Here is a 14,383-nt window from a genome sequence, read left to right as displayed (position 1 = left end):
TAAAAGATTCCGATTTCGGTAAAGACAAAAAATATTTTATAGATATTAAGGGTGTGGTTTAAATAAATTTCAAAAAACTGTGCTCACGTTCATTATGGATGTTCCCTTCAATTAGCGAATGTTTCAGTTTCGATCAATCAATCGAAGCTGGTCCAAAAACACTAATTAATCTTTACAATTGTATTTATAGATATGTAAAATCGACTTCGCGAAATATCACGTTACACCTTCTAAAATAACTTAAATAAAAATAGTTACAAAATACCGTAAACCGCGTATCACTTTTCGAGGTATATAGTCAAGTTATTGGGCGCCTTGAATTTACCCAAAGAGCGAGATAGAACGCGGCGAATCACTAGTTTTGTTTCTTGCTGGCGACGTGGTACGTTTTCAGATTGAAAGCCATGAAGGAAGACGCTACGTAGACGAATATTTTGGCCGGCAGCTCCAAAAATACCGTCATCAAGATCCGACACAACAAAAACTTCTCGTCGTCGAACATTTGTCCTTGTCCGTTCATCAACGATTTGGTTTGAATAACGGCGAACAAGTCGATGTACCAATCCATGGCTAGAATGAATGCTTTCACGAAGTGCATTAAGTGGAATCCAGGGAGACAAGGGAAGAAGCCTTGCACCAATAAAACAAGCATAGTGGGGAAACCTAAACACCAATTAACTACGAAATTTAGAAAGAAAAACTTGTGTCTGAAGAGGATATCCGGGTTCCTGACGTTGTTGATCATGCCTCGTAGCCATCGAGCTCTCTGATCGATCACGTCCTTGACGCTAGTTACACTCTGGTTGTATACGTCACCTTCGACCCAATCGATGCTGTAACCCATTTGAGAAGCTCTCAAGGCGAAGTTGACGTCTTCGGTAATGGAATATTTGGGCTCCATATCAAAGGAGACTCGCTCGAGGATGTCCGATCTGCAGACGAAGAACGTTCCAATGGCGCCGACGTGGGCGCGATGCGTGACGCTGTAGTAGAAACGCATCATCCCAGAGTGAGTCATCATGAAATATCCGTCGAAGAAGCTGAAGAAAACGTAATCCTTCCAATCTCGGATGTAGTAAGGGTCGTTGCACAAGATTCGGCCTTGGCCCATGTCGTGCTTCCTATCAGTGGCCAAGTTGGCGATTCCTACCACCGCGTCCGAGGTCAGAACCGTGTCTTCGTCCAAGTGAACGATCCACGTTTCTTTGCGATGTCTTCTGTTTTCGATGGCGTATTGCAGATTTCGTCCTCGGTAAAGCGTGTTCTTTCTCGTCCTGTACTTCTCCGGAACCACGATTTCCAAGCAGTTCTTCCGTTTCAGGTTGATGTTTTGCGGCTTTTCCGTGATAATTTCTATCAGGAAGTTGTCCAAGCCGGCTTCTTCGAACGCTTCTATGTTCCTCAGAACCGTTTTCTCCACTAAGTTGGGGAAATCGCCTTTAGTGACGATCCGGACGCAAATGAAAGGAATGCGATAAAGTTTGGCGCGAAGTTTCGGTCTTCTCGGAAACGTGTTGAAGAATATTAACCCTAAGAACGTCAGCACGCATCTCGGTAAACTTAAAAGTGGTAAGATGTACAATACGTAATACAGAAAGAGTTTTATAGCACCGTATTCTTCGAAAATATCAATATTGGAATCGATATCGTACGGTTTGATGGCGTATTTAAAAAACACTACTATAGTGAAAACTAAAGAAACGCAGTGAACGCCATGTTTAACCGTTCCCTTATCACATTTCCAAGTTAACTGAAAAATAATGAAAAATATTAATTGAGCTTCATATAAGTGATACGCGTTGCCATTTCACGGAAGAGACACAAATTTTGAAGGTAAACAAAAAGTATAGCCTAAGTTGGCTGAGACAGGAATTTCAAATAACTTGACCTCTAGCATTTATCAACGGTTTCGTAATAATGGCGTAAAGAACAACGCTACAAAAGATTTCGGGGAAAATGGCCCCGGTTGTGTTTTACGGGTGTGCCCCAAAGGTCCTAAGTTACTCTACTGCTTCTTCGTTAATTACCTCTACGAATCACTGGTCCATATGGCTTTATCAAAGTTTTTACAGCCTATACGAATTGTTAATTTTTTCTAGATTTTCTACATCTAGATAATTGTAATATAAATTTGTCTCTGTATTTTTGAAATATTAAGCTTTGTCAAATAAATATAAAAAGAATTCAAAACGTGCAAATTTAGAGAAGTAATTTAATAACTTCAAAACAAAAACCTAGAATTGATATTAACTTAACATTTTTTTTTAATGGAATATCATTATTGAAGTAGGATCTCCTAATTCTCTAAACTTTGTTAATATAACACAAAAAACATGATTTCGATTTAAAATTCATTTATTGGGGTTTCATTTTGCGGATGCAGGTGTGCTGGTCGAACGCTAGCGGGAGTACACGTGCATTTCCGTTCACCGCGGCGAATCAGTCCAACCTATGCATTGACCTACATCAAATAGACAACCGCGTCAATTTCAACGGGAAATTCAGATTTTACAACTATATAGCATTAAAACACGGTTCGTTGCTGTCCAGGAGTTCTATTTACTGAGGGAGTGAACATCATGTTTTCAACCTGAATATTAAGGCTCCAAGAAGGTCAGAGGCCTACGAGGGGGCTTTCGGCTTACCCAATAATCAAACTAGAATTATTACAAAAATAATCAAAATTATATCAAAACCAAACCGATTCAATCATTTAAATATCGATATAATCGATTCATTAACAATTTCGTTATTTTAATTTTGTTTTATAATTTAAATCACGGTCAATAATTTTAATAATTATTTATTATTTAAATCACGATCAATAATTTTAATCTTTATTTATTATTTTAATAACGATTTATTATTTAAATCATGATTTATGAATTTAATGAAGATTTATTATTTACATCAATATTTACTAATTTAATAACGATTTATTATTATAATCATGTTTTATTAATATAATAACGATTTATGATTTTAATCATGATTTATTATTTTAATCATGATTTATGATTTGAATCATGATTTATGATTTGAATCATGATTTATTATTTTAATCATGATTTATGATTTTAATCATCATTTATTATTTTAATCATGATTTATTAATTTAATAATGATTTATTATTTTAATCATGATTTATTAATTTAATAATGATTTATTATTTTAATCATGATTTATTATTTTAATCATGATTTATTAATTTAATAATGATTTATTATTTTAATTATGATTTATTAACTTAATAATGATTTATTATTTTAATTATGATTTATTAACTTAATAATGATTTATTATTTTAATCCCGATTTATTAATTTCATAATGATTTATTATTTTAATGTATTAATTTAATAAAGATTTTATAATTGAATAAACATTTAATCCCGATTTAATTTAATATCGATTTAATCACGATTTATTAATTCATTTACGAATTAATAACGATGTAATCACTGTGAAATTGAATAACGATGTAATCACTGTGAAATTTAATAACGATGTAATCACTGTGAAATTGAATAACGATGTAATCACTGTGAAATTTAATAACGATGTAATCACTGTGAAATTGAATAACGATGTAATCACTGTGAAATTTAATAACGATGTAATCACTGTGAAATTTAATAACGATGTAATCACTGTGAAATTTAATAACGATGTAATCACTGTGAAATTTAATAACGATTTAATTTAATATCGATTTAATCACGATTTATTAATTTATTTACGAATTAATAACGATGTAATCACTGTGAAATTTAATAACGATTTAATTTAATAACGGTTCAATCGCGGTTTAATTCGGTTTATTTTAATCACGGTTTAATCACGGTATATTTTATTAACGACTTAATGAGGGTTTACTTTAAAAACTATTTATTTACGATTTATTAATTTAATAACGATTTTATAATTATTTATTAATTTAATTTCGATGAAATCACCATTTTTCAGTTAAATTTTGATGTAATAAACATTGTTTAATTTAATAACGATTTATTAATTTAATTTAGATGTAATTACCATTTTTAAATAAAATAACGAAGATTAAATTAATTCCGGTGTAATCATCATTTAGTAATTAAATAACCATTTATTTATTTAATAAAGATTCAATTATTTAATAACTATATATTAAAATGATAAAGATTTAATCACGATTTATCAATATAATAACGATTTTATCAAGATTTTTTAATTTAATCATGATTTATTATTGTGTTAACGATTTATTGTTATAATCACGATTTATTATTTTGTTAACAATTTAGTGTTTTTGTCATGATTTATTATTGTGTTAACAATTTACTGTTTTAATCATTGATTATTAGTTTACTCACAATTTATTATTTTAATCGAGATTTTTTATTTTAATCATCACCATTTTAATAACGTTTTAAACAAGATTTATTTTAATAACGTTTTAAACAAGATTTATTTTAATAACGTTTTAAACAAGATTTATTTTAATTACGTTTTAAACAAGATTTATTTTAATAACGATTTAAACACGATTTATTTTGATAACGATTTAATCAGTTTATTTTAATTAAGATTTATATTAATATATTAATAAATTACGATTTTGCCACGATTTATTAACTTAATTTTGATTTATTACTTTAATAATGATATATTAATTTAATCATTATTTACTAATTTAATTACGATTTATTAGTTTAATCATGATTTATTAATTTAATAAAGATTTTATTATTTTAATCACGGTTTATTTTAATAAAAAATTAATAACGAATATATCACGGTTATTTAAATATATTACTATTTTATCGCTATTTATTTTAATAAAAATTTAATAACGAATAAATTACGGTTAATTAAATAAATTATGATTTTATCACGATTTATTAACTTAATTTCGATCTAATCACCATTTATTAATTTAAAAATGATTTGTTAACTTTAACACGATTTATTAACATAATTTCGATCTAATCACCATTTATTAATTTAAAAATGATTTGTTAACTTTATCACGATTTATGAACTTAATTTCGATGTCATCACCATTAATTAATTTAAAAATGATTTGTTAACTTTATCACGATTTATGAACTTAATCTCGATGTAATCAACATTTATTAATTTAATAATGATTTATCTATTTAATGACGATATAATCACTATTTATCAAATTAATAACGATTTAATCCCGATTTATTAATTTCATAATGATTTATTATTTTAATGTATTAATTTAATAAAGATTTTATAATTGAATAAACATTTAATCCCGATTTAATTTAATATCGATTTAATCACGATTTATTAATTCATTTACGAATTAATAACGATGTAATCACTGTGAAATTGAATAACGATGTAATCACTGTGAAATTTAATAACGATGTAATCACTGTGAAATTTAATAACGATGTAATCACTGTGAAATTTAATAACGATGTAATCACTGTGAAATTTAATAACGATTTAATTTAATATCGATTTAATCACGATTTATTAATTTATTTACGAATTAATAACGATGTAATCACTGTGAAATTTAATAACGATTTAATTTAATAACAGTTCAATCGCGGTTTAATTCGGTTTATTTTAATCACGGTTTAATCACGGTATATTTTATTAACGACTTAATGAGGGTTTACTTTAAAAACTATTTATTTACGATTTATTAATTTAATAACGATTTTATAATTATTTATTAATTTAATTTCGATGAAATCACCATTTTTCAGTTTAATTTTGATGTAATAAACATTGTTTAATTTAATAACGATTTATTAATTTAATTTAGATGTAATTACCATTTTTAAATAAAATAACGAAGATTAAATTAATTCCGGTGTAATCATCATTTAGTAATTAAATAACCATTTATTTATTTAATAAAGATTCAATTATTTAATAACTATATATTAAAATGATAAAGATTTAATCACGATTTATCAATATAATAACGATTTTATCAAGATTTTTTAATTTAATCATGATTTATTATTGTGTTAACAATTTATTGTTATAATCACGATTTATTATTTTGTTAACAATTTAGTGTTTTTGTCATGATTTATTATTGTGTTAACAATTTACTGTTTTAATCATTGATTATTAGTTTACTCACAATTTATTATTTTAATCGAGATTTTTTATTTTAATCATCACCATTTTAATAACGTTTTAAACAAGATTTATTTTAATAACGTTTTAAACAAGATTTATTTTAATAACGTTTTAAACAAGATTTATTTTAATTACGTTTTAAACAAGATTTATTTTAATAACGATTTAAACACGATTTATTTTGATAACGATTTAATCAGTTTATTTTAATTAAGATTTATATTAATATATTAATAAATTACGATTTTGCCACGATTTATTAACTTAATTTTGATTTATTACTTTAATAATGATATATTAATTTAATCATTATTTACTAATTTAATTACGATTTATTAGTTTAATCATGATTTATTAATTTAATAAAGATTTTATTATTTTAATCACGGTTTATTTTAATAAAAAATTAATAACGAATATATCACGGTTATTTAAATATATTACTATTTTATCGCTATTTATTTTAATAAAAATTTAATAACGAATAAATTACGGTTAATTAAATAAATTATGATTTTATCACGATTTATTAACTTAATTTCGATCTAATCACCATTTATTAATTTAAAAATGATTTGTTAACTTTAACACGATTTATTAACATAATTTCGATCTAATCACCATTTATTAATTTAAAAATGATTTGTTAACTTTATCACGATTTATGAACTTAATTTCGATGTCATCACCATTTATTAATTTAAAAATGATTTGTTAACTTTATCACGATTTATGAACTTAATCTCGATGTAATCAACATTTATTAATTTAATAATGATTTGTTAACTTTATCACGATGTATTAATTTAATCGTAATCAATTAATTTAATAACGATTTAATCACTATTCAATCACAATTTTCAATTTAATTACGATTTATTAAGTTAATAACGATTTATCTATTTAATGACGATATAATCACTATTTATCAAATTAATAACGATTTAATCCCGATTTATTAATTTCATAATGATTTATTATTTTAATGTATTAATTTAATAAAGATTTTATAATTGAATTAACATTTAATCCCGATTTAATTTAATATCGATTTAATCACGATTTATTAATTCATTTACGAATTAATAACGATGTAATCACTGTGAAATTGAATAACGATGTAATCACTGTGAAATTTAATAACGATGTAATCACTGTGAAATTTAATAACGATGTAATCACTGGGAAATTTAATAACGATGTAATCACTGTGAAATTTAATAACGATGTAATCACTGTGAAATTTAATAACGATTTAATTTAATATCGATTTAATCACGATTTATTAATTTATTTACGAATTAATAACGATGTAATCACTGTGAAATTTAATAACGATTTAATTTAATAACGGTTCAATCGCGGTTTAATTCGGTTTATTTTAATCACGGTTTAATCACGGTATATTTTATTAACGACTTAATGAGGGTTTACTTTAAAAACTATTTATTTACGATTTATTAATTTAATAACGATTTTATAATTATTTATTAATTTAATTTCGATGAAATCACCATTTTTCAGTTTAATTTTGATGTAATAAACATTGTTTAATTTAATAACGATTTATTAATTTAATTTAGATGTAATTACCATTTTTAAATAAAATAACGAAGATTAAATTAATTCCGGTGTAATCATCATTTAGTAATTAAATAACCATTTATTTATTTAATAAAGATTCAATTATTTAATAACTATATATTAAAATGATAAAGATTTAATCACGATTTATCAATATAATAACGATTTTATCAAGATTTTTTAATTTAATCATGATTTATTATTGTGTTAACGATTTATTGTTATAATCACGATTTATTATTTTGTTAACAATTTAGTGTTTTTGTCATGATTTATTATTGTGTTAACAATTTACTGTTTTAATCATTATTAGTTTACTCACAATTTATTATTTTAATCGAGATTTTTTATTTTAATCATCACCATTTTAATAACGTTTTAAACAAGATTTATTTTAATAACGTTTTAAACAAGATTTATTTTAATAACGTTTTAAACAAGATTTATTTTAATTACGTTTTAAACAAGATTTATTTTAATAACGATTTAAACACGATTTATTTTGATAACGATTTAATCAGTTTATTTTAATTAAGATTTATATTAATATATTAATAAATTACGATTTTGCCACGATTTATTAACTTAATTTTGATTTATTACTTTAATAATGATATATTAATTTAATCATTATTTACTAATTTAATTACGATTTATTAGTTTAATCATGATTTATTAATTTAATAAAGATTTTATTATTTTAATCACGGTTTATTTTAATAAAAAATTAATAACGAATATATCACGGTTATTTAAATATATTACTATTTTATCGCTATTTATTTTAATAAAAATTTAATAACGAATAAATTACGGTTAATTAAATAAATTATGATTTTATCACGATTTATTAACTTAATTTCGATCTAATCACCATTTATTAATTTAAAAATGATTTGTTAACTTTAACACGATTTATTAACATAATTTCGATCTAATCACCATTTATTAATTTAAAAATGATTTGTTAACTTTATCACGATTTATGAACTTAATTTCGATGTCATCACCATTTATTAATTTAAAAATGATTTGTTAACTTTATCACGATTTATGAACTTAATCTCGATGTAATCAACATTTATTAATTTAATAATGATTTGTTAACTTTATCACGATGTATTAATTTAATCGTAATCAATTAATTTAATAACGATTTAATCACTATTCAATCACAATTTTCAATTTAATTACGATTTATTAAGTTAATAACGATTTATCTATTTAATGACGATATAATCACTATTTATCAAATTAATAACGATTTAATCCCGATTTATTAATTTCATAATGATTTATTATTTTAATGTATTAATTTAATAAAGATTTTATAATTGAATTAACATTTAATCCCGATTTAATTTAATATCGATTTAATCACGATTTATTAATTCATTTACGAATTAATAACGATGTAATCACTGTGAAATTGAATAACGATGTAATCACTGTGAAATTTAATAACGATGTAATCACTGTGAAATTTAATAACGATGTAATCACTGTGAAATTTAATAACGATGTAATCACTGTGAAATTTAATAACGATGTAATCACTGTGAAATTTAATAACGATTTAATTTAATATCGATTTAATCACGATTTATTAATTTATTTACGAATTAATAACGATGTAATCACTGTGAAATTTAATAACGATTTAATTTAATAACGGTTCAATCGCGGTTTAATTCGGTTTATTTTAATCACGGTTTAATCACGGTATATTTTATTAACGACTTAATGAGGGTTTACTTTAAAAACTATTTATTTACGATTTATTAATTTAATAACGATTTTATAATTATTTATTAATTTAATTTCGATGAAATCACCATTTTTCAGTTTAATTTTGATGTAATAAACATTGTTTAATTTAATAACGATTTATTAATTTAATTTAGATGTAATTACCATTTTTAAATAAAATAACGAAGATTAAATTAATTCCGGTGTAATCATCATTTAGTAATTAAATAACCATTTATTTATTTAATAAAGATTCAATTATTTAATAACTATATATTAAAATGATAAAGATTTAATCACGATTTATCAATATAATAACGATTTTATCAAGATTTTTTAATTTAATCATGATTTATTATTGTGTTAACGATTTATTGTTATAATCACGATTTATTATTTTGTTAACAATTTAGTGTTTTTGTCATGATTTATTATTGTGTTAACAATTTACTGTTTTAATCATTATTAGTTTACTCACAATTTATTATTTTAATCGAGATTTTTTATTTTAATCATCACCATTTTAATAACGTTTTAAACAAGATTTATTTTAATAACGTTTTAAACAAGATTTATTTTAATAACGTTTTAAACAAGATTTATTTTAATTACGTTTTAAACAAGATTTATTTTAATAACGATTTAAACACGATTTATTTTGATAACGATTTAATCAGTTTATTTTAATTAAGATTTATATTAATATATTAATAAATTACGATTTTGCCACGATTTATTAACTTAATTTTGATTTATTACTTTAATAATGATATATTAATTTAATCATTATTTACTAATTTAATTACGATTTATTAGTTTAATCATGATTTATTAATTTAATAAAGATTTTATTATTTTAATCACGGTTTATTTTAATAAAAAATTAATAACGAATATATCACGGTTATTTAAATATATTACTATTTTATCGCTATTTATTTTAATAAAAATTTAATAACGAATAAATTACGGTTAATTAAATAAATTATGATTTTATCACGATTTATTAACTTAATTTCGATCTAATCACCATTTATTAATTTAAAAATGATTTGTTAACTTTAACACGATTTATTAACATAATTTCGATCTAATCACCATTTATTAATTTAAAAATGATTTGTTAACTTTATCACGATTTATGAACTTAATTTCGATGTCATCACCATTTATTAATTTAAAAATGATTTGTTAACTTTATCACGATTTATGAACTTAATCTCGATGTAATCAACATTTATTAATTTAATAATGATTTGTTAACTTTATCACGATGTATTAATTTAATCGTAATCAATTAATTTAATAACGATTTAATCACTATTCAATCACAATTTTCAATTTAATTACGATTTATTAAATTAATAACGATTTATCTATTTAATGACGATATAATCACTATTTATCAAATTAATAACGATTTAATCACGAATTTTCAATTTAATAACGATTTAATCACGAATTTTCAATTTAATAACGATTCAATCACGAATTTTCAATTTAATACCGATTTAATCACGGATTTTCAATTTAATAACGATATAATAACGAATTTTCCATTTAATAAGGATTTAATCACGAATTTTCAATTTAATAACGATTTATCACTTAAATAACGATTTAATCTCGAATTTTCAATTCAATAACAATTTATCACTTAAATAACGATTGAATCATGATTTATCAATTTAATTACGATTTTATCACGATTTATCAATATAATTACGATCTAATAACGATTTATCACTAAAATAACCATTTAATCACAATTTAGCAATTTAATAACGATTGTATAACATTTTATCAATTTAATAACGATTTTATCACGATTTATCAATTAAACAACGATTTCATAACGATTTATCAATATAACAACGATTTCATAACGATTTATCAATTTAATAACGATTATATAACGATTTATCAATTTAATAACGATTTTATAACCGTTTACCAATTTTATAACGATTTATCAATTTAATAACGATTTTGTAACAATTTATAAATTTAATAACGATTTCATAACCATTTATCTATTTAATAATGATTTATCAATTTAATAACGATTTATTAACTTAATAACGATATAATCCGATTAAATATTGATCAATCCTTTGAGATTATCCTGATAATCATGCAATTGATCTGCTCCTGTGGGTTTGTTTTCCTGGGGGTTGGTGTTCCTCTCCCCAAAAGGCGAGAGGGCGCGACGGTGGTTTTAGCCCATTCCTCCAAATTTCTGAAAGAGCCCACTAATAATTAAGATCCAGGAAACGCCCTAGGTTCAATTACTGATTAGTATAGACCAAAATATCAATTTCATTGAATAATCCTTATGGAACACGCAGTTCATTAAAATCTCTGCAGTTGCTACAAAATGAAAATCAGTGGTTCCAGGGGTTTCTCGGATCAAAGAATCTCGTCAGGGCCGTCAAGATCAAAGAATCTCGTCAGGGCCGTCAAGATCAAAGAATCTCGTCAGGGCCGTCAAGACCGGCTCGGGTTCCGTTAAAAGAATCATTTCCAGCCCAAGACATCAATTATTATTGGAAATAACAATTACTTTATGGAGATAAACTTGGGAGAAGAGTTCAAACCTGGGCCCGCTGCATGGGCCCTGGTAAGTGGTACCAGCTTCTACTCTAACGACGCGTCTGAGATTTCCCAAGCTCAATTCTCTCTTCAGCGAAACAACAAAGTGGTTTAAATGGTAAAGGTGATGCCATACTTACGGTAAAATTAAAATAATCTTGGTTTGAGAACAGCGTCATTTTGAAGTCGTTGTTTGAACCAAGTCCTAAAAAAAGTAATAATTACCGCAAATCAAAACCGAATTAATCTGGACTGACTAATCGACAGTTTAAGTTTAACAAGCATACATTTGGAACTACTTTTCTTTACCACCAAACTCAATCCACGTGACCAGACTTACGACTATTTAAAAAAAAAATTCAGTAGGCCTAACTCGTTTCAAGCGTCGACTTAGTTTAACTAAAGTAATCCCCTAAAATTAAAGTTTACCGCTAATTTTTAAACGTACGATATTTTGTATCGCGAGGAATATAACTGTGTAAAGAACAAACATTTTATTTCAGATACTACCACATTCAGTTATTTCACAACATTACTACGAAATATTTGATGTTTTGGAAATAGTTTAGATGAAGGAATCCTCGTCTTTGCGATGTAGTTTCTGGAAGTACCGTGAAATAACCGCAAATGGCACTATCTAAAATAAAATTGTCCATTATTTTTTAACATACCTGAAATTTCCAACAAAAAGTATTCTTAATGTTTAATTTCTAATTTGGTTGTTCTCTCTTCACTGCGAGAATATTAATAGTTAAGCCATTACCAACATCAGTTCCGCAAGAATGGTCCTGACGCATGCTTGAGAGCAAAATCAATTACTGGCCATTGGTCAAATGAACTCTAAAAGTATATTTAACGCGGTGTGGCGTTAAGTTAAAGGCAATTTTTGCTATGAAATTCATTCGTTGATTTTACAATATACGTATAACTACTAAATCTGATTAATTCGAAAATACCAATAAATAAGGCTAAGTATATCTATTCTACTCACTCGATTTTCAGAATTTCGTTATTAGTTATACAATTTTCTTTGCTCGGAATTTCAGCAAAACAAATGAATGCTATTGACTATACAAATCCATTCAAACCACAATTTTTTTTTAATCTTAGCATAACCAACAGTCCAACAAGTATACTCTCTCCCCTCCCACTAATTTTTAGGACTTGCACTCTCTTAGGCAAAAACCTTAAACTGGAAGACTTCAATGGGAATTTGCGGAATGAAGAGGTCAAAGGTTAAAAGCCACGCCTCGAAAGAGTACCTAATACCAACGACAAATTAACGAAATAACGAACTAAAAAAATTACCTGCGAATTGATGGCTGTTTCCGATGTAAATATCAAACAACCACGTAGACTATAATCACTTCCGCAGTGTAAGCGAACCGCCGAATTAAACGGAATATGACACATGGAACGATTTAGGCTATTGATCTCCCGAGAGTGATGAATGAATCGGTAAAACTCGTGCGAACGCCAAAAGTAGGTCTATTCCATGCCCCCCCCCCCCCGTTCCATCATAACGATCTACGACCACATCTACACCCAAGCTTACTCCATGAGAAACACACGACGTCCTACGCCCTACATTGCCATCTAAAAAGCGGGCCAACGCTCTACTTACACCGCTAGAGACCAATAACGAAATGATTTCGAGGTGCATCACGATTCTATTTGGGGCCTGTACTGCCCTACTTAATGAAACCAGAAAAATAATTACATATTCAGTGTACCTTATGTATTAAGTATATATTAATTATTTAATAGAACTAGAAAAATAATTACATATTTAGTGTAACTTATGTTTTAAGTAAATATTGATTATTTAATAGAACTAGAAAAATAATCATAAACGAAGCACGCCAAGAATAGGGGTAATCGAAGATAACGAGAAGTAGGTCGAAGCTGGTGCCTTGGGTATTAGCTCTATTTAAAAAAAAGGTCAAGATTACGCCCAAATTACGAAAAGTTAGTCGAGATTACATGAACACTACGCGGAATACTTGTAGATTTCCCGGGGAGTACCAGTTAAAAATAAAGATTACGCGAAATGCGTACGATTACATGGAATACTCGGATATTTCCCGGAGAGTACACGGTATGCATAAGATTACGCGGATTGCGTAAGATTACGCGGAATACTCAGAGATTTCCCAGAGTACGTGGTATAAATATGAGTACACGAAATACTCGGAGATTTCCCGGAGACTACGCGGTAAACATAAGATTACGCGAAATGCGTACGATTACGCGGAATACTCGGAGATTTCCCAGAGACTACGTGGAATGCGTAAAATTACGCGGAATACTTGGAGATTTCGCGGAGAACACCCTGAATACT

At 25.9% G+C, this 14,383-nt stretch overlaps 1 protein-coding gene across 1 annotated transcript; it reads right to left on the bottom strand.

Annotated features, from left to right (window-relative positions):
- Window positions 1-355: 355 nt before the first annotated feature.
- LOC149959771 (glycolipid beta-1,4-mannosyltransferase egh-like) lies at window positions 356-12,839 on the bottom strand. The gene is made up of 4 exons (XM_090167390.1): window positions 12,806-12,839; window positions 12,183-12,247; window positions 12,014-12,130; window positions 356-1,750 (listed from the first exon to the last, which is right to left on the bottom strand). Exons 1-4 carry the CDS (start codon window positions 12,837-12,839, stop codon window positions 356-358), a joined length of 1,611 nt encoding a protein of 536 aa, XP_090023516.1.
- Window positions 12,840-14,383: the final 1,544 nt, after the last annotated feature.

Source organism: Leiobunum rupestre, chromosome 2 (genome assembly GCF_980474605.1).
Source record: "Leiobunum rupestre chromosome 2, qqLeiRupe1.1.hap1, whole genome shotgun sequence".
NCBI classification, from domain to species: Eukaryota; Metazoa; Arthropoda; class Arachnida; order Opiliones; family Sclerosomatidae; genus Leiobunum; species Leiobunum rupestre.
Note: the sequence above shows the minus strand (reverse complement) of the source record. Positions and strands in the feature narration are given on the sequence as shown.

Coding starts and splice junctions, on each gene's coding strand:
- LOC149959771 (XM_090167390.1), bottom strand. CDS start 12,839: ATGCGTCAGGACCATTCTTGCGGAACTGATGTTG. Junction 12,131..12,182: donor AAGATTATTTTAATTTTACC/GTAAGTATGGCA, acceptor GTTTCGCTGAAG/AGAGAATTGAGCTTGGGAAA. Junction 1,751..12,013: donor CCCAAGTTTATCTCCATAAA/GTAATTGTTATT, acceptor ATTATTTTTCAG/TTAACTTGGAAATGTGATAA.